At 41.0% G+C, this 22,138-nt stretch overlaps 1 protein-coding gene across 4 annotated transcripts in view; it reads left to right on the forward strand.

Annotated features, from left to right (window-relative positions):
* Positions 1 to 22,138, forward strand: part of trrap (transformation/transcription domain-associated protein) — a 212,335-nt gene that overhangs the window by 57,157 nt on the left and 133,040 nt on the right. For all 4 annotated transcript variants that reach the window (XM_078558868.1, XM_078558870.1, XM_078558869.1 and 1 more), the window contains 4 exons: positions 353 to 474; positions 2,730 to 2,900; positions 15,518 to 15,586; positions 18,946 to 19,065. In XM_078558868.1, the coding sequence (XP_078414994.1) occupies positions 353 to 474; positions 2,730 to 2,900; positions 15,518 to 15,586; positions 18,946 to 19,065 (482 nt within the window). The remainder of the gene's footprint in view (positions 1 to 352; positions 475 to 2,729; positions 2,901 to 15,517; positions 15,587 to 18,945; positions 19,066 to 22,138) is intronic.

A 22,138-nucleotide genomic window follows, 5' to 3' on the forward strand; every position in this document is an offset into this window, starting at 1 on the left:
CACCAGAGGAAATTAATTTCTCTCAATCTACCCTTTCAAATCCTTTAATAATCTTTCAATACCTCACTAGAGAACCCATTAATTTTCAACCCCCGAGGAAATACAGAATTATCAATGTTTTTAAGCTAGCATTTCCGTCATGTTTTTTTAATATAAGCATCTCCGCACACAATTTACTATCTTGAGTGGTGTATGTAATTGAATTAGTTTTTCCTTCCCATGTATAAACTGACAATTTTTAATATAATTATGCATGCTAATTCACATCTTGAGGAAGTTGTTCACTAGCCTTTGTTGTTCTGTTGGTTTGTGTGGAGAGTAAAATTGTGCACCTTTGCTTTTTCTTGAATAGATGCCCTAGCTGCTTGCAATTACCTGCCTCAGTCACGAGAAAAAATCATTGCCGCGCTCTTCAAGGCGCTGAACTCAACAAATAATGAACTACAGGAGGCGGGAGAGGCCTGCATGAGGAAGGTCAGTTGTGTTGTAGTAGTGCAATTCTGGAGTTGGTATTCAGACACATGTTGAAAGGAATCCAAACTGAAATGATGATTGCTCTATTAATATTTACCAGCATGTCACAATACCGTGTGTTACAATTGCAGCCGATGTTGTTTGCTGAGCATGCCAGATTCCAGAGAGAAACCTGTCTTGCTGATTGTAACCATACCATTTTTTTTGTGTCTTTTGAAAATGAGGAGGAAAAGTTACTGACCCCAGAAGCATAGAACTCCAGTAACACCTTTAGGATTTAAAAATGTTTTAACAAGAATGAAAAAAATCTTAAACACATAAGATTAAAATTACACAATTGAAACAATCCTACAAAACGTCCCAAAAAAGCTCACTTGGTTAGAGCACACAAGTAAACTACTTGACAACACCTTCCTTAGATTTTTAACAATAAAAATCCAGTAATATTACCCAAGGCAAACTGCTGTCACTTTAGTTAAGGTATATCACATGACTTCTCACTGTCTCCCATTCCGTCATGGAATTCAGAAGAAAGGTTCAGAAACAGACCGCTTTCTGAAAGCAAAGGCGTCTCTACCTTGAAAACTCTGCTGCTTCAAATTCACAACTCTCTCACCTTCTCCCAGTACAGATCTGATCTCAGGACATCTACCCCACATAGCCACACAACTCAGCTCAGTATCTTTCCATAAATATTCTTTCCCCCTTTCATCTTAGATTCCATTGTCCTAAGCACCTCTTTGAACTCAACTTTTCCAAAATATAAAAATCTTTCGTGTTTTCCTATTACCTCCACTTTCAGGTCAAATAAAATTTAATAACCTTCCCTTGTTTACTTATGAAACCTTTTGTAAATTGTAAAAGTCCCATGTCACTTCTAAACTCCCCTTTGAAATTTAACAGCTGAAAAGGCAAGCCCCTACCAATCACCTAAGGCAAATTTTAAAACCCAACCTATTTACTCATACATCCAACTTCACCTCTTGTTATAATGCTTGCATCTAGCACCTTTTACTTTTCATCTCTCAGTTCCCACAGGCAAGCTGCCTTTACTAACCTCCTCTCAGTTTAATTAATCATGGACGTGCACACAGACTCATACCCACACACCAGCCTTCTTTGCAGAGTTTCACCATATTCCCAAAATATTAAAATAATAACATCCATCTTCGCATGTGACACTTGTACAATGCCAGTGATTAAAATAGTTTTAAAAAATTCAAATTTGTTGTTTTCTCATTGGACAAAATAGTGATGCAGGCTGAACTCATTGTCCTAATTAACTATTAATTTTTTCCCCCAAATACAAGTTAGTTATATTAATACACAGTATAGAAATAACCGTAGTTTTGAAGGGACACCAGACAATTGCAGGCCCCTACCTAACATGTAGTCCTCTGCCAGTTGTATAATGCCTGATAATTCATTCACTTTTAATGCAATTTCTTTGCATTATTCAATGACTTGAATGAAACAAGGTAAATAACATAGCAAAGTGGGAATTTGGTGCGAGAAAAGTTAGATTTATTAGAATTTTAAGTCAAATCTGAGTTTGAGTGGACTGTACTTTGTAATTCATGAAAGGAAATGCATTATTTTTCAGAAAATGGCTTTCCTTTTGTGGAATATTAGTGAAAAGTTGGGCTACTAGCATAAATGAACCTTTCACACGTTCAGTAATTGATATTGCTATGACTGTCATTTTACACTAGAACTGGATAATGTGTTTCATTTTTGAACATTCATATACAAGCTATTCTGGAAGTAATACCTTAATTTGATCAGCATGGTTCAAGGCTTTGAGCAGTCTTGGAGCTGAGGTGAGCACAAACCACTCTAAATCTCTTGTAGTTTGTTGCTCTCGGAACCTCTGCCTACTATGGTCTTGAAGCCTCTTGCATGAATCCCTTAGCAGGCCCTCGTAACTCTGAAATGTGTTGGTCATAACATGAGTCTGATCCTCTTTCACAGAGCAATTACAACAATAAGATGGTAAATCCATTTTTATTTTTGAATGGTTGCTGTGGTACATTCTTCTACCTCTAGATAGCAATAGCAGACTTTAATGAAGATTGATAAACCTGAATGTTCGTTATCCAATAAAAGTACACAAGCACCTTGTGTGTCTTGTTTATAATGCAACACCATATATGACAATTTTTTTTTAACTAAGTTTTATAGGCGTTAATTACAAATTGTCCTAAATCTTAATGTTTTTGATTGCTTGAAGTTTCTTTTTATATTTCTTTTTTTAGTTTTTGGAGGGAGCTACAATTGAAGTAGATCAAATCCACACACACATGCGACCACTCCTGATGATGTTGGGTGATTATCGCAGCCTGACTTTAAATGTTGTGAATCGTTTGACCTCTGTTACAAGACTTTTTCCAAATTCCTTTAATGACAAATTTTGTGATCAGATGATGGTAAGTGAATGAGCAGCTTTACGTAATACTGACACATAGATGAGATTTAAGCCAAAGTTGAATGTACATTATTCATAATGAATCTCAAAGTGAGTTTGAGATTTTGTCTCTCTTTGGCCAATTTTCTGCCCTGCTTCCCTGGAGACATTTAATGTTTGCCAAAATAGCAATGGCTTTTGTGACTTTATGCCAAAATCTGGCCAGCCAAACTATGCCGGAAACAGATTACAAATCAATGAAAATGCTACTGGTCTTTGCTGCAGGTTCAGAAGCATCCTTCAGACACTTGGCCACTTATGTCATCTCCCTTTTGAGTCCAATCTGCTTTAGTAATGAAAAGCTTTGTGATGCTGTTCGTTCTATTTGAACCATTCTAATAGCTTATAGGGAACACAACATAGAGATCATGAGAACCACCTGTTCCCACCTGAACCACCTTTCAGTGAGATCATTGCTGATCTGTATCTTAATTCCATCCACTTGACTTGGCTTCATATCCTTTTTGTACCCTTGTCTAGCAAAAATCTATTGATCTCAAATTTAAAATGATTAATCATGCTAGCATCTACTGATTTTTGTGAGAGAGTTCCACACTTCTACTATCCTTTAAGGTGATTAATCGTATACTAACATCTGAATGGCCTGGATCTGATTTTAAGGTTATGTCCCCTTGTCCTCGGCTTACCCGCCAGGGGAAAATGTTTTCCTGTATCTATTGATTTTTTTCCAAAATCCTAAACCAAATCACCCCTTAACTTTCTATTTTCCAGGGACTACAAGCCTGGTTTATGTAACCTCTACTCATAAGCTAGCCTTTGGAGTCCTGGTAACGTTCTGGTAAATCTGCGCTGGGCTCCTTTTCTAACTGCAGTGCCCACAGTTATCTCGATGTGATCTAACCAGACCTTTGAATAGCTGTGTAAATTTTCTCCCCTCTAGCCATCATAAAGGCTAACATTCCATTATCACTTTTTGATTACTTTTTGTACCTGACTATGACATTCTAGTGATCTGTGTACATGGACCCTGAAATCTCTTTGGAGTACTATTGTGTTAGAAAGTTTTTACCTTTTAAATAATATTGGTTTGGATTTAGTAAAGAATTTTGGTTTAAAAATAGCAGTGACATTAGATCTGGGTCTCATCTGTAGAATACAGGATTTGTCAACACATTGGTTTAAGAAATCGGGGAGCCATCTTTACCATTCAGAACTACCTTGTTTAAGGAATTTTTAAACCATTTTTCACACACAGGATTTGAGAAATTAGCTGTTTTAAAGTACTGGAGATTTTAAACAAAGTATTCATGCAAAATTAGAACAGAAAATGCTGCTAAAACTCAGCAGGCCTGGCAGCATCTGTGGAGAGAGAAACAGAGTTAACGTTTCAAGTTCATATGACTCTTCTGGGTGGGTAGTGGGGAAAGCACCAAGTCAAAAGGTAGGTAATAATTATTGCCCTATAAGCACCTTTAACGTAAAACATCCCAAGATGTTTCACAGGAATATTATAAAGCAAAGTATGACACTTATGAGCCGCATAAGGAGATATTGGATCAGATGACCAAAGGGGTAGGTTATACATTGAAGTTTCTTTCCCCAAAGACTGTTGCAATAAGAAATGCATAAGCCTGGCTCAGCAATCAGTGAATGGAGAAGTCTCTGGCCTGAGGCACTTGATAGCGGGTGTCTGCCAACGCATCCTTGTGACTGTCAACTTGGTGATAAAAAACCAGCGGCGAAAATACTTGCTGATGGTCATTGCCTTACAACAAAAAGCTATGAGGGTGAGCTTTTGTCAAACTCAGAAGATTGCAGGAGTGTTGGGTGTTAATTTCATAAAGTCAAATATACAGTGATGGACAGGATAAGACCCTCTAGTCCATTCAGCCTGCTCCACACAATTGTGATAACAAGACATACACTCACTACCCCACCCAAAAGAAAACTATATGATCTCCTGGGAGAGACATGAAGCCAGAACAAAGCCCAGACAAGTTTGGGTGAAAATAGCACCTCGCTCATATGGGAAAGCTTAGCGCGCTCATTATTTAGTATTATGTGAGGGCAAGTTGTACAAATTAAATTAACTGAATGGATCATTATTGTTGCTCTTTGTGTTCAGTGATTGTGAAATAAATCAGCTTAATGATTTTTATGTGACCTCATCTTAGAAGTTACTTGGTTCACTATTGAAAAGTTTGCTGTGGCACTTGGATATCAGCTAGATTGAAAGGCTATTGTTACACCCCTGAGCTATGCTATTGACATTATGAGTGGCATGCAAGGGGTGTGGGTTGAATTGCAGAAGCAGCTGACACCAGGGAATGTGAGATGGTATTTGGGGAAGACCTGAATGTGTAATGAGCATAGAGTTGTGGAATAAATCCAGGATCAGGGACTGGGGACATTTTAGGTCAAGTGTGAATCAATTTCTGATTTAAGCTGCATCTCTGACCAATTTACTCAGTCCGACTGAACTTCAAATAAAAATCTGGTGGCATTTCTTTTCGATCAACACCTTTTGAAGATCTATTGAAGCCCTTTTTTCAGAAAATCTCAAAGGTATAACTCATCCATCTAATCAGCATTTGAGGTACTACATGCGCTGCCAGGCACTAGTAGCCTGGTTTTTGTTTAGATTTTGAGCTGGACAGATTGTAAATCTAGTTAGATTTTGAAGGTGTTGAAAGCCGCCTGCCCTCGTTGAAATTTGCAAACTTGGTATAAATAGGTGAGCAAACCTGGGGCCTTCTGGTCTGCTTGACTTAGCACGATACCAGTTCAATCCCTTACCCACTGAGTCTCCAGAGGAGTTATAAGTTTGAAGTGAATTTTTCTTGATTTTTACATCTCTAGACTTGACTGTTCCCTCTTACTCCTGGCTGCCCCCACCCCATTCTACTTTTCATAAATTTAAGGTCATCTCAAGCTCTGCTGTCCAACTCTCACCAATTCCCATTCACCCATTTACTCTTGTGCTAGCTAACTTACAAGGACCCCTGGACTGACAATGCCATGTTAAAATTCTCATGCTTGTTCTGAAAACACTTTAGGCCCTCTCCCATTTCTCTGTAACTTCCTCCAGCCCTACAACTCTCAGATCCCTGCTATCCTCCAGCTCTGGTCTCATGAGTATCCTTTATTTTAATTAAATCGCCATTGGCGGCCATGCCTTAAGTTGCCTTGGCTCTCAGCTCTGGAATTCTCTCCCTAAATTTCTCTACCTCTCTTTTCTCCTTTTAAGATGCTCCTCAAACCTACTTCTGACCAAGATTTTGGCCATTGGCCCTAATATCACTGAGTCGGTGTCAAATTTTATTTTGTAATGTTCCTGGGTTCCTTGAATCATTTTGCTATGTCAAAGGCACTACATGGCTCAAGTGGAGCATAAGTTCAGGCGTGGACTGGCCAGTTGAATGGCCTGTTTCTATGGATGAATACCTGCTGTTTTTTTAGAAGGACGTTATGGTCTGTACCACAGCACCTGGCATACTAAGTCTTTCAAACCAGAAATCCCAGACAAGTTGCAGTAAACATTATGCAAGAGTAAGCAGTGGAAGGATTGAGAGAGATGGTATATTGGGGTTAACTATGTATGACAAAAACAAAAATACCTGGAAAAACTCAGCAGGTCTGGCAGCATCTGTGGAGAGGAGCACAGTTAACGTTTCGAGTGCGAATGACCCTTCAACAGAACTAAGTAAAAATAGAAAAGAGGTGAAATATAAGTTGGTTTAAGGGGGGAGGGATGGGACAAGAAGAGCTGGATAGAGGGCCAGTGATAGGTGGAGATAACCAAAAGATGTCGCAGACAAAAGGACAAAGAGGTGTTGAAGGTGGTGATATTATCTAAAGGAATGTGCTAATTAAGGGAAGCAGGACGAGCAAGGTACAGATAGCCCTAGCGGGGGTGAGGTGGGGGGAAGGGATCGAAATAGGCTAAAAGGTAGAGCTAAAACAATGGATGGAAATACACTTAAAAATAATGGAAGTAGGTGGGAAAAGAAAAATCTATATAAATTATTGGAAAAAACAAAAAGGAGGGGGAAAATTGGAAAGGGGATGGGGATGGAGGAGAGAGTTCATGATCTAAAATTGTTGAACTCAATATTCTATATGTATGAGTCTTGTTGTCACAGTATCTCTTGTTCCAATTAGAAAAGGACATAAAAATATTTTAAAGATGGGAGTTGAGAAAATAAACATTTGGTGAGATGTGCTTGATTTTAGTATCTGTGCTTTGTGAGTTTTGCATTAGGATGTCGAGTTTTCATTGACCTGTTGATTATAAAGTTTTGTTCTCGTTCTGCTGTGATAGGATTTTAAGAGTCCCTCAGTATTCCTTGGGATGCTTTTCCACTCGTCAGGTAACAAAAGTCAATTTTCATGGCTTAAAATTTCCCGCTGTTATATTGAGACTGCTCTGTGTTTCAGACACGGCATGCTTTATGTTATTGCTTTACTTGTGGAAATGTAATTAGCAAATTACCTCAATGTATATGCTCAAAGGGAATAGAGTTCTGGCTTGTATAAGGTTCAGTGGCCTAGAGGTGCAATAAACTGCAGTAATGTTTGATGTTGCATTAAATGACTCTATCTGAAGATTTCTGTACAATTCTGGGGCAGTGTTATTTATATTTGTGGTATACTTTCTTACACACAAGTTGAAGAGTTTGGTAGATTGCATGGCTGTTTTTCTGTCTCTGTTTTTCTTGAGAGAATTGGACAATGTTGGAAAGACTACATTTATTGCCTGTTCCCAAGTTTCCCCCTCCACGAAAATAGAATCACTTTCACAACTGAGCGACTTGCTCAGTCAATTTAGAGTCAACCCTATAGGGTGTGATTTGAGTCATGAGAAGGGTAGAAGGGGTGTACAGGCAATAGGTTATAAAATTAGCACACCAGTTGGATTTATTGACCAACTGGTCAATTAATAAAGCTGGAATTAAAAGCTGGTCTAATGATGACTATGAAACCATTGTTGATTGTCGTAAAAACTCGTCAGGTTCACTAACATGGGTGATTTTAATATGTATATAGACTGGACTAATCAAATTGGCAAGGCTAGCCTCGAGGGAGAGTCCATAGAGTGTATTAGAGATTGTTTCTTGGAGCAATATGTTGTGGAACCAACCAGGGAGCAGGCTATTCTGGATTTGGTTTTGTGTAATGAGATGGGATTAATTAATGATCTCATAGTAAAGAGTCCTCTAGGGAAGAGTGATCATAGCATGCTAGAATTTCAAGTTCAGTTTGAGAGCGAGAAACTTGAGTCCCACACTAGTGTTCTGGAGTTAAACAAAGGTAACCACGTAGGCATGAGGGCAGATTTGGCCCTAGTGGACTGGGCAGGAAGTCTACAAGGTAGGACAGTTGATGAACAGTGGCAGATATTTAAGGAGATATGCAATTATTCCCAAGTAAAATATATTCCAAAGAGGAAAAAAGATGGTAAGAGGGGGAAAAAAGCATCCATGGTACGCAAGGAAGTTAAAGATAACATAAAGGCAAAAACTAAGGCATACCAAATTGCAAAGGTCAGTGGCACGCTGGAAGATTGGGAAACTTTTAAAGATCAACAAAGGGCTACTAAAAAAATAATAAAAAGAGCAACGGTAAATTATGAAAGAAAATTGGCTTAAAATGTAGGAGCTTCTGCTATGAGTTTTACACGCATATAAAAGGAAAGAGAGTAGCTAAAGTGAATGTTGGTCCCTTGGAGGATGAGACTGGGGAGTTAATAGTGGGGAACACAGAAATGGCAGAGAGGCTTAATCAATATTTTGCCTCCGTTTTCACAGTGGAGGACACTAGTACCACCCCAATAGTAACAAGTAGTGCAGAGTGTACAGAGAAGGAGGAACTTAGAACATTCACCATCACTAGAGAAAAAGTACTGAGCAAACTATTGGGATTGAAGGGTGACAAGTCCCCAGGACCTGATGGCCTACATCCCAATGTCTTAAGGGAAGTGGCAGCGGAGATAGTGGATGCATTGGCTATAATATTCCAAAATTCCCTGGATTCTGGAAAGGTTCCAGTGGATTGGAAAAATGCTGATATAACACCCTTATTCAAAAAGGTGGGGAGGCAGAAAGTAGGAAACTATAGACCAGTTAGTTTAATGTCTGTCATTGGGAAATTGTTGCAATCCATTATTAAGGAAGTAGTAATGGGGCATTTGGAAAGTCAAAATGCAATCCATCAGAGTCAGCATGGTTTTATGAAGAGTAAATCATGTTTCACTAATTTGCTAGAGTTCTTTGAAGATGTGACAAGCAAAGTGGATAATGGGGATCCTGTAGATGTAGTATATCTGGGCTTCCAGAAGGCCTTAAAGGTGCCGCACAAAAGATTAATACACAAGATAAGATCATACAGTGTTAGGGGTAATATATTAACTTGGATAGAGGATTGGCTAACCAACAAAGCAGAGAGTCTGGATAAATGGGTCTTTTTCTGGATGGCAAGCTGTAACTAGTGATGTGCCACAGTGTTCAGTCCTTGGGCCCCAACTATTTACAATCTATATTAATGACTTGGATTCAGGGATAGAAGGTGCTATAGCTAAATTTGCAGGTGACACCAAAATAGGTGGGAAAGTAAGTTGCAATGAAGAAATAAGAAATTTACAAATGGATATGGAAAGGTTAGGTGAATGGCCAAAATTTGGCAGATGGAGTTTAACGTGGATAAGCGTGAGGTTATCCATTTTGGTTGGAAGAATAAAAAGGCGATTTATTATTTAAAGTGAGAGAAACTTCAGAATGCTTCAGTGCGGAGGGATCTGGGTGTCCTCATGCATGAATCGCTGAAAGCTAGTATGCAGGTACAGCAGGTAATAAGGAAGGCAAATGGAATTTTGGCATTTATTGCTAAAGGAATAGAGTATAAAAGTAGGAAACTGTTGTTGCAATTGTACAAGGCATTGGTGAGACCACACCTGGAGCACTGTGCACAGTTTTTGTCCCCTTACTTGAGGAAGGATGTAGTTGCATTGGAGGCGTTTCAGAGGAGGTTCACTAGATTGATTCCAGAGATGCAGGGCTTGTCTTATGAGGAGAGATTGAGCAGCTTAGGCCTATACTCACTAGAGTTTAGAAGGATGAGAAGAAATCTAATTGAGGTATACAAGATGCTAAAGGGGATAGACAAAGTAGACGTGGAGCAGATGTTTCCCCTTGTGGGGCATTCTAGAATGAGAGGCCATGGTTTTAGGCTAAGAGGTGGCAGATTTAAATCAGAGATGCAGAGGAATTACTTTTCTCAAAGGATTGTGAATCTGTGGAATTCACTACCTCAGAGTGCAGTGGATGTTGGGACGCTGAATAAATTTGAGGAGGAGATAGACAGGTTTTTAACTAGTAATGGGTTGAAAGGTTATGGGGAGAGGGCGGAAAATTGGAATTGAGGCCGAAATGTGATCAGCCATGATCGTATTGAATGGTGGGGCAGGCTCGAGGGGCTGAATTGCCTACTCCTGCTCCTAGTTCTTATGTTCTTATGTAATATCTTTTAAGGAAGGAAACCTGACATTCTTGCAAGACCTGGCAATCCACTCATTGTATCAAACCGCTACAAAGTCTAAAAGAAACGAAACCAGGTCGACCACCTGGCTTCGACCGAGGCACCGACAACAGCATACCCAGCCCTGTCGACCCTTAAAAGTCCTCCTTACTAACATCTGGGGGCTTGTTCCAAAATTGGGAGAGTTGTCCCACAGTCATAATCATAGGACCAGACCTTACAGATAATGTCAGGCTGTTGCTTGACTAGTCTTATGCCCCAGACACCACCATCGCCATCCCTGGATATGTCCTGTCCCACTGACAGGACAGACCCATCAGAGGTGGCAGTACGGTGCCATACAGTTGGGAGGGAGTTGCATTGAGAGTCCTCAACATTGACTCTGGACCCCATGAAGTCTCATGGCATCAGGCCAAACATGTGCAAGGAAACCTCCTGCTGATTACCACCTACCATTCCTCTCCTCAGCTGATGAATCCATACTCCTGTGTTGAATACCACTTGGAGGAAGCACTGACGGTGGCAAGAACACAGAACATGCTCTGGGTGGGGGACTTCAATGTCCATCACCATGACTGGCATGGTAACACCACTACTGACCAAGCTGGCTGAGTTCTAAAGAACATAGCTACTAGATTTAGTCTTCGGTAGGTGGGGAGGGAACCAACAAGAGGGAAAAACCTACTTGACCTCATCCTCACCCATCTACCTGTTGCAGATGTAACTATCTATGACAGTATTGGTAGGAATGACCATCCCACAATTCCTTTGGAGACAAAGTCCCGTCACCTATTGAGGATACCCTCAATCATGTTGTGTGGTATGATCACTGTGCTAAATGTTTAGATTTTGGACAGATTTAGCAACTCACCTGGACATCCAAGGGGCACTGTGGGCCATCAGGAGCAGCAGAGTTGTACTCAACCGCAGTCTGTAACCTCATGGCCCAGCATATCCCCCACTCTACCATTACCATCAAGCTGGGGCAGCAACACTGGTTCAATGAAGAGTGCAGGGAAGGCATGCCAGGAGCAGCACCAGGCGTACCTAAAAATGAGGTGTCAGTCTGGTGAAGCTACAACACAGGACCATTTGCGTGCCAAACAGTGGAGGCAGCATGTGGTAGAGCTAAACGATCCCACAACCAATGGATTAGATCTAAGCTCTATAGTCCTGCCATATCCAGTCGTGAATAGAGGTGGACACTTAAACAACTAATTGGAGGAGGAGTCCCCCATCCTCAATTATGAGGGAGCCCAGCTCATCAGTGCAAAAGACATTTAAATTTGCAGCCATCTTCAGCCAGAATTGCTGAGTGGATGATCCATCTTGACCTCCCCCTGAAACACAGATGCCAGTTTTCAGTCAATTTGATTCCCTCCATGTGACATCAAGAAATGACTGAATGTACAGAATACTGCAAAGGTTGTGGGCCCTGACAGGAATAGTACTGAAGATTTGTGCTCCAGAACTAGCTGCATCCCTAGCCAAGCTGTTCCAGTAAGCTACAACACTAGCATCTCCCCAGCAATGTGGAAAATTGCCCAGTTATATCCTGTACACACAAAGCAGGACGAATCTAAATTGGCCAATTACTGCACATTGGTCTACTCTCAATTATCAACAAAGCGATGGAAAGTGTTAAGTGTTATCAAGCGCACTTACCCAGCAGTAACCTGCTACTGATGTTCAGTTTGGGTTATGCCAGGGCCACTCAGCTCCTGATTTCATTACAGCCTTGGCCCAAATATACACACAAAATTGAACTCAAGGGGTGAGGTGAGAGTGACTGCCCTTGACATGAAGGCAGGATTTGACCAAATGAGGCATCAAGGTGGCCCAGTAAAAATTGAAGTCAATGGGAATCGGGGGTGAAAACTCTCCACTGGTTGAATTCATACCTAGCACAAAGGAAGATGGTTTTGGTTGTTGGAGTCAGTCATCTCAGCCCCCGGACATCGCTGCAGGAGTTCCTTGGGGTAGTGTCCGAGGTCCAACCACCTTCAGCTGTTTCATCAATGACCTTTGCTGTATCACAAGGTCAGAAGTGGGGATGTTTGCAGATAATTGCGCAATGTTCAGCACAATTCGTGACTCCTCAGATAATGAAACAGTCTGTGTCTATATGCAGCAAGACCTGGACAATATCCAGGCTCGGGCTTATAAGCGGCAAGTAACATTTGTGCCATACAAATGCCAAGCAATGACCATCCCCAACAAAAGAGAATCCACCCATCTCTCCTTGACATTCAATGACATTACCATCACTGAATCCCCCACTATCAACACCCTAGGGGTTACCATTGACCAGAAACTGAACTGGATCAGTCATATAAATATTGTGGCTACAAGAGCAGGTCAGAGGCTGGGAATTTGGCAGAGAAAAACCCACCACCTGCCTCCCCAAAGCCTGTCCACCATCTACAAGTCACAAGTATAACCATATAACGTGGATAAATGTGAAGTTGTATGCCTCGGTGTGAAAAACAGGAAGGCAGAGTATATTTAAATGGTGATATATTAGGAAATGTGGATGTCCAAAGAGACCTGGATGTCCTTGTACACCAGTCAATGAAAGTAAACAGGCAGGTGCAGCAGGCAATTAGGAAGGCAAATGGTATGTTGGCCCTCGTTGCAAGAGGATTTGAGTTCAGAAGTAGGGATGCCTTGGTGTAGTTATACAAGGCCTTGGTGAGACCACACGTGGAGTATTGCGTGCAGTTTTGGTCTCCCTACCTAAGAAGAAAGGATATACTTGCCATAGAGGGAGTGCAGCGAAGGTTCAGTGGGCTGATACCGGGCATGGCAGGACTGTCATATGAGGAGAGATTGGTTTGACTGGGCCTGTATTCACTAGAGTTTAGAAGAATGAAAGGGGATCTGATTCAAATGTATAAAATTCTAAGAGGGCTAGGCAGACTAGATGCAGGGAGGATATTTCCCCTGGTTGGGGAGTCGAGAACCAGGAGCCACAGTCTCAGGATATGGGACAGGCCATTTAGGACTGAGATGAGGAAATATTTCTTCACTCAGAGGGTGGTCAACCTGTGGAATTCTCTACCACAGAAGGCTGTGGAGGCCGGGTCACTGAGTATATTCAAGGAAGAAATTGATAATTTTTTGGATATTAGGGGCATCAAGGGGTATGGAGAGAAAGCGGGAACATGATGTTGAGATAGAGGATCAACCATGATCATATTGAATGGCAGAGCAGGCTTGAAGGGCTGAATGGCCTACTCCTCCTTATTTCTGTGTTATTCTAGGTAAGCCAAGAGAGTGATGGAATGCTCTCCACTTGCCTGGATGAGTGCAGCTCCAACAACATTCATCCATCCAGGACAAAGCAACCCACCCACCACCTTCACCATTCACTCCTTCCACCACCGACGCACAGTGGTAGCAGTGTGTGCCATCTATAAGATGCACTGCAGGAACTCACCAAGGCTCCTTTGACAGCACCTTCCAAACTTGCGACCTCTATCACCTAGAAGGACAAGGGCAGCAGACACATGGTAACACCACGACCTGTAGGTTCCCCTCTAAGCCGCGCACCATCCTGACTTGGAAATATATTGCCGTCCCTTCACTGTCGCTAGGTTAAAATCCTGGAACCCCCTTTCTAACAGTCCGGGGCTTTTCTTACAACACATGGGCTGCAGCAGTTCGAGAAGGCAGCACATCACCTTCTCAAGGGCAACGAGAGATGTGCAGTAAATGCTGACCTAGCCAGCGATGCTCACATCCCATGAATGAATGGGAAAAAAAATGGTGCCAGCCTACAAATGACCAGATTTATTAAAAAGCACTTGTCAACAGGTCACTGTTTATCAAAAAAAAGTGAAACCCTGCAGATATGAGAAAACTGGAAAGAAAACAGAAAATGTTGAAAACACTCAGCAGGCAGCATCTGTAGACTGGTTATCAGCGTTAATGTTTCTGGTCAATGACTTTTTTGTTGAACAGGAGGTGTTAGAGGATTAGCAGTTTATAAATGGCTACAGAGCCATGGAAAAAATGTAAGAATTGGTACTATAAATAATGTATTTTTGTACAATTCTGGGATAATTTTCAGAAAGATGCTGAATGGAGTGGCTTTACTTGCATGATTACTTGCTTTGCTAAAGATTTACATATTTCAAACAAGGTAAGAATAGTTAGTTACCATGGAGATACTAGGGATCGTAAAATGGTATTAATAATGGTGAGAATATTCTGCTGTTCTCTTGCCAATTTTTTTTACATTGTAAACTGCATGAGATGGTGACTGAGGATAATGCATAATTGATAGAATAAGCTTCCATTCTATTCAATGTGGTAGAAAATCTGTATAATGTGTTTTAAGGTGCCAGCCAGGTCATTTTTATGAGTGCAGAGCGAAAGCCATCTCCTCTTGTGTTTTGATAGTTGACTTCTTCCATACAGCTGAAATATTTTGCTTTGATTTCAGGGAAAGAAAGAGGTTTAACTGTTTTGAGTACTCTGTTTCTGTTATGGTTTGGACACTTGAAAACCTGTCAGGCTGACATCTTCTGGGAACTTTAGAAATCTGTAGAAAATGTAGTTTAAGTATTGTAGTGGTTTGCTACAACTTAGTGGCTTGCTTGGCCATTTAAGAGTCAGCCACCTTGGTATGAGCCTGGAGTCACATGTGCACGGATTGGATATGGATAGCAGGCTTCCTACCCTAAAGGACTTTAGTGAGCCAGTTGTGTTTTTCCGATAATCCCGTAGCTACATGATCACTTCTTACTGAATTCTATATTTAATTAGTTTTATTTTTATCTGAAATCATTTCACAAACTCCCATGGTAGGATTTGAGCTTGTGTTCTTTGAATTACTAGACAAGAATGCTACTGCACCCTAGCTAACCAAATACTGCAAGTGAAATAAATGTGAGAATTTTTAAACGTGCATTTGTTTCTGCAATCCAGTGGCATAATTAGAGGGAGTACAGCGTTTGGAATCTTAAATGACATTTTAAACTCTGTCAAGTTCCACATTCACTCTGCTGTAAAGTAAATGAGCTAATGAATTAACAGTTTGAAAACTCATTTAATGGATAACATTTTTCTTTCCAATCTTAGCAACACTTGCGTAAATGGATGGAGGTGGTGGTCCTCACACACAAAGGAGGACAGAGGAGTGATGGCAATGTAAGTCTTGAAAACTGCTCCATTATTGGATAAACTTGCTACAATTTGTTTATGTAAGGCTTTCTGATGCAGTTGAAGAAGTAATGCTGAATGTGACCTATTGTGACTAATTAGCAATTTACTCCTATGGGTCCATTATAATGAAGTCTATGGGGTTGACTGTTCGCTTTTAATGACAGATAACCTTGAGAAAAGTATGACAAGTGATTATAATTTGCTGAAACTTTGTGCTTAATTGTTTTAAGAATGTCTAATTAAATTCCAGCATTCTAACTAATTTTAAACCCTTTCACTTTTGTGAACAATTAATTTGAAAAATTTGCAAGTCATCAGTTCCTGAAGAACCATTAAGAGAGTTTCCAATCTGAATAATTATTGTGACTCAACAACTGTAATATTTCAAAACAAACAACGGGAAAACTTTAGTGATAGCAAAGGCTTATATTTTAGATATTTTCTTTCCCCTATCCCGCCCTTCTGTCACTCCTCATCCCTTACTGTATCGGAGGTAGAGGAAATTTATGTCTAAACTGAATGATGACTTCAAACAGTGCATCAGCTAAAAGACAGCAAGGTTTGAATTTGACTTGAGCCTTGTTTTTAGCCGTGGCTCAGTGGGTAGTACTCCTGCCTATGAGTTGTAAGGTTGTGACTTTAAGTCCCACTCCAGAGACTTGAGCACAGTATCCAGCTGACACTCCTCTGCCAGTCTCCTCCTCTCCACTCAAACTGCACTGTCAGAGGTGGTGCCTTTCTGGTGAAGCATTAAATCAAGACCCTGTCTGGCACCCCCCCTGAGTGGATATAAAAGATCCAATGGCATTGTTTTTAAAAAGAGCAAGGGAGTTCTCCTGGTCAGTATTCATTCCTCAAGCAACACTGATAAAAAATAACTAATATTCATCTCGTTTCTGTTTTTGGGATCATGTTCTGCACAAATTGGCATCCACTCAATTTCAAATTAATTCATTGGCTGCGAAGGGCTTTTAAACACTCTGAAGCTGTGAAAGATAGCCCTTTCTCAGCCCTGCTGCTGGGCCTGATCCATTCGGAGAAACGTTGCCTTAGGGAAATTTTGTACCCTTGTCCCAGTTGTTAACCTTTTATATGTTGTGTTGATTCCTCTTGTAAAGTTTTCCCTGGTGAAATTCAAGGTGACTAATTGTTCCCTACAACTGCCCACCCAACACCTGCCCACCACCCCAACCAACTTCAGTAGCTAAAGAAATAATATTTGCAAAGCTGTTAAACTCTTTGTGCAGATGTGTTTCATAATGACATAGATTTAACCCAAATTCTGAAGTATGTAAGAAAATTTATCATTTTGCAGTTACATCCGAAAAAATGGGAGGAAGTTTCCAGCTTTTCTTTTAACACCCAGTTTGTAGCAATAAGTTCAATTTGTTTTACTAGCATTGTTTTATTTGTGTCATGTTAGCAATGCTTTTCCCTTTAAATTGACAGTTTTTGCAATGCAGTTTAGCTATAATGTTTTTTGTTGAATCTTAACACAGAAGGAGGTCATTGGCCTCATCGTGCCTGTGCTGACTCTTTGAAAGAGTTGTCCAATTAGCCTCACTCCCCTTGTCCTTTCCCCATAGCCATTATTCTGCCTTTGTTATGGCAAACAACCTACATAAGACAGCTCAAGTGTGCCCACCACCTTAATATTCCAGTCACTCAAACCAATGTAAGAAAGACACCATTTGAGATCCATCCACATTAGCATGCAACAAACTCTGTGAACACTCACCAGTTATGGTGAAATGATGTTTTGATGAACCTCTGGGCTTTCATTAATTTATTCATCCATTCACCCATTCATTCATTCATTCACTCGGTCTCATGATTGTGAGTAGCACTTATTGCCTGTCCTGTTCGATTTCCTTTGTGTCATGACTCTTGTTTTGGTTTAGCCTGCCATGGAGGGGGTAGAGGTGAGAATTCTGGTAAAGGCTGTGAGTGCAGCAGGAAATTATCCAGTGGTGTTGTGATGTCTTCTCTGTCTTGTATTGAGCTGTTTTAGTAATGCGTTTGTTCGCAATGTGCATTTTGCTTGAAGTTGCAGTGCTGTGGAAACTTCTAGTGGTTGTCTTATTTGTGACCTTGTGGAGTTAAATCTAAAGTGTTAAAAAGTCAAGAGCATGTGGAGGACTTTTTTGTTTTAGAAATAGTGCATAGAGATTTGGTGAATTTATCTGTGGTGGGTCTGAAGTATAAATTTATTTCCCTGCATTTCTTTTTCTCCAAATGCTTCCACTTTTGTATACTGCATGTCTCCCAATCAGTATCTCTCCACAGGACTGAGCGGTGATCTAAAACTGCTTTGTGATCTGATCCATTCCACAAGAAAACAAACACTTCTACAATTGAATGGTTCAATATTGTAGCACACTACCTAGACTCCAGGCTAACATCTCATTATATGTACCTAACCAACAGCGAGCTAAACTCAACTGTTGGACTTCTCTTTGCCACCATGTCATTTGTCGGGCAAGATTTTGTAAAGTTCCTTGTTGTAATGTTTTAATTTTCTTTCTTCTCCTAGCCTTTTCACCCTCTGCCCACCCCAGCCCCTTACTAATTCTTGTCATAGGGAACATATCAAAGAGAAAGAAGTTAGTTTATAGGAACATATGTGTAATAAGAACAAATAGGAGCAGGAACAAGGTTCAGTAAGATCCTGGCTGACCTACATCAATTCCACTTTCATACCCTATCTTCTGTTATCTCCTGATCCCCTTAGTGTCCAACAATCTATCAATCCAAATATATAATCACATATTACAAAATGTAATATTAATTTAATGGCAACATACAGGAAAGTAACGATTTTCATTTTGTAAAAGATATTTCTCTGTGCAAGCTATTTTTGGATCAGTGTGCAGATATTTTGGATATGATGTGACTATTCAAAGCGATGAAGTGCTGACAGGAGTTTTAATGGACAGTTACATTTGAATTATGTAAGGACTCAATGTAATGAGTGGTTTCATTTACTGTATTTTATTTCTGACACTCATATCTGGATTTCAATTAGATTGGCAAAAAAAAGCAGCTGTTTGCAAGACTATGATTTGCAGAAAGATGATTATTTAGGAACGGAGGCATGATTTTTTTTCTTGGAGTGATCAGTAATCAAATGACATTACGTCACAAGTGAGAAGTAATCAGGTGATCTACAAAGTTTCTTCAGCTGGAAGACTAGCACCATTCTATACTCATATCTTCTGCTGACATGGAATTATAGGCCTGGGAGTGGAAGAGTTATGTGTGTAGTTAATGGACTGATGCTTTATGTCTGTACAGTAAGTTGGTTGGTGGCCCTTTTTCATAACTTTGCTAATTTGCTTGCACAGGAAATGAAAATCTGCTCGGCCATCATTAATCTGTTTCACTTGATTCCGGCTGCACCTCAGACGCTGGTGAAGCCCCTGCTGGAGGTGGTAATGAAAACTGAACGGGCCATGCTAATTGAGGTAATGACATTTGATTCTGACCCTCCCCAAAATTACAGCATTAAAACAACTTGCAATTGTCCAAATACAGCTTTATTTTAATTAAAAAAATAAAAACAAGATTGGTGGAAAACACTCAACAGGCCAGGCAGCACCTGTACAGCAAGGAAGAGCTAATTGCCCAGGGTTTGCAGTCAGCAGGGAAAGATGGTGCTGGCCAATGACCTTTAAGTAAATTGTGAACTTTCCTCGCATGATGGTGTGGCGGCAAGATTCCCTCACGGTGAGGGCCTCAGCATGGTACAGCAGTGTTCTCTGACGCAGGTGACAAGGGCACATCGTGTGGTGCAGAATTGTGTCAAAATTAAGCTGATACAGTATTTGCCATAATAGATTCATGGTAAAAATGCAGTGGAACAAATTAAGCCAGATAAATTTCCAAAGAATCATTTTAAAATAAAAATGAATTTATGCATATTTTTATAAATCAGATAAATGCTATCAGAATCATGTCAAAAGTCTTTAAATTATATCATTTTAGAAAGTTAGATCCCTCCCATAACTGTTTGGAAAGTTGAAATGCCTACCAGTAGCAGTGTACTTAGCGGCCTGGCTAATTTTAAATTATTTGTGAAGTGACTCCAGGCACTCTTTCTGCCTAGAAGCACAAGCCCTAAAATGTTGTGGCGCAAATCTTAGAATGATTACACTGCAGAAGGAGGCCATTGGGCCCATTGTGTCCATGCCGGCAAGACCAACGCCCCCGCATTTTCCAAGTAGCCCTGCGAATTTTTCTCATCCAATAATTATCTTAATTTTCTTTTGAAGACCTCGATTGAGCCTACCTCCAACACACTCTAAGGCTGCGCTTTCCCGATCCATATCGCTAGCATTTTTCCTCATGTTGCCATTGCTTCTTTTTCCACAGCGGCAATGCTTTTTTATTAGTGGGCAGTGAGCCCAACATCTTTTCAGAGTCATTTCATCCCTTTAAGCCTTGAGGTTGACGAGTGCAAGAGTTTCTTTTTATTCTTTTCATTGAACGTGGGCATCGCTAGCTAGAACAGTGTTTCTATTGCCCTTGAGGAGGTGATGGCAAGCCGCCTTCTTGAACTGCTGCCGTCCATGTGGTGTAGGTACACAGTGCTGTTAGGAAGGGAGTTCCAGGATTTTGACACAGCGACAGTGAAGGAATAGCGATATAGTTCCAAGTCAGGGTGGTGTATGACTTGGAGGGGAACTTGCAGATGGTGGTATTCCCATGCGGTGGTGGAGGTTACAGCTTTGGAAGATGCTATCAAAGGAGGCTTGATAAGTTACTGCAGTGCATCTTGTAGATGGTACACACTGCTGCCACTGTGCATCAATGGTGCAGGGAGTGAATGGTTAATGTGGTGGATGGGATGCCAATCAAGCCGGCTGTTTTGTTCTGGATGGTGTCGAGCTTCTTGCATGTTGTTGGAGCTTCACTCATCTAGGCAAGTGGAGAGTATTCTGTCGCACTCCTGACTTGTGCCATGTAGATGGTGGACTGACTTTGGGGAGTCAGAAGGTGAGTCACTCTCTGTTGAATTCCCAGCCTCTGACCTGTACTTGTAGCCACAGTATTTATATAGAAAAGTTACAGCACAGAAGGAGGCCATTCGGCCCATCTTGTCCATGCCAGCCCAAGGACACCCAGGCGCCCTTTCTAATCCCACCTTCCTGCACCCGGCCCATAGCCCTGCAGCTTACAGAACTTTAGGTGCAGACCCAGGTGCTTTTTAAAAGAGTTTAGAGTTTCTGCCTCTACCACCAACTTGGGCAGCGAATTCCAGACACCCACTACCCTCTGCATAAAAAAGTTCTTCCTCATGTCCCCCCTACACCTTCTGCCACTTATCTTGAATCTATGTCCCCTGGTTCTAGAATTCTCCACCAAGGGAAACAATTTTATCCTGTCCACTCTATCTATTCCCCTCATAATTTTGTACACCTCAATCAAGTCACCTCTCAGCATTCTTTGTTATAAGGAAAATAACCCCACCCTATCCAATCTCTCCTCGTAGCCACACTTTTCTAACCCTGGCAACATTCTTGTAAACCTCCTCTGCACCCTCTCCAGAGCTATTATGTCCTTCCTGTAATGTGGTGACCAGAACTGCACACAGTACTCCAGTTGTGGCCTCACCAGTGTTTTATACAATTCCAACATTATATCCTTAATTTTATATTCTATACCTCTGAAGGAGAGCATTCCATATGCCTTCTTTATAACCTTGTCTACTTGAACTGCTGCCTTCAAGGACCTGTGTACTTGTATGCCAAGATCTCTCATTTCATCTACCCCTCTTAGTATATTCCCATTTATTGTGTAATCCCTGTAACTGTTTGACCTCCCTAAATGTATGACCTCACACTTCTCTATGTTAAAATCCATCTGCCACTTTACCGCCCACTCCACCAACCCATCTATATCGTTTTGGAGATTATGGCTATCCTCTACATGATCCACTACTCGGCCAATCTTTGTGTCATCTGCAAATTTCCCAATCGTGCCTCCCACGTTCACGTCCAAATCGTTAATATATAGCACAAACAGTAAGGGTCCCAACACCGAGCCCTGTGGAACACCACTTGAGATTTCAAAAAGGAACAAAATGTTTTCACACATGCTCAAGGACTTGCAAATCTGACATATTGCTGTAAACTCCCAGAGCCACGTACTGTCAACATGGCACTCTCACCTGAAGCAATGGCGTATGGACATGTGACACAATGTGTGGGAGTCTCCGCCATTCCCGGATTGCGAGACTGCTGGCCATCTCCACCAGACGCTCGATGAAGTTCAGCTGCTGTTCCTCAGGGTGACAAATTGCCAAGTAACCTCGGTACATGTTAACCTTCCATGCCATCTCCTTTGGCTGGTTCAGTTCAGTTTCTGGTCAATGGTAACCCCCCAGGATGTTGATAGTGGGGGATTCAGGGATGGTAGTGCCATTGAATGTCAAGGGGAGATGGTTGGATTCTCTCTTGTTGGAGATGGTCATTGCCTGGCACTTGTCTGGCATGAATGTTACTTGCCACATATCAGTCCAATCCTGATTGTTGTCCA

Source organism: Cetorhinus maximus, chromosome 15 (genome assembly GCF_964194155.1).
Source record: "Cetorhinus maximus chromosome 15, sCetMax3.hap1.1, whole genome shotgun sequence".
Lineage (NCBI taxonomy): Eukaryota > Metazoa > Chordata > Chondrichthyes > Lamniformes > Cetorhinidae > Cetorhinus > Cetorhinus maximus.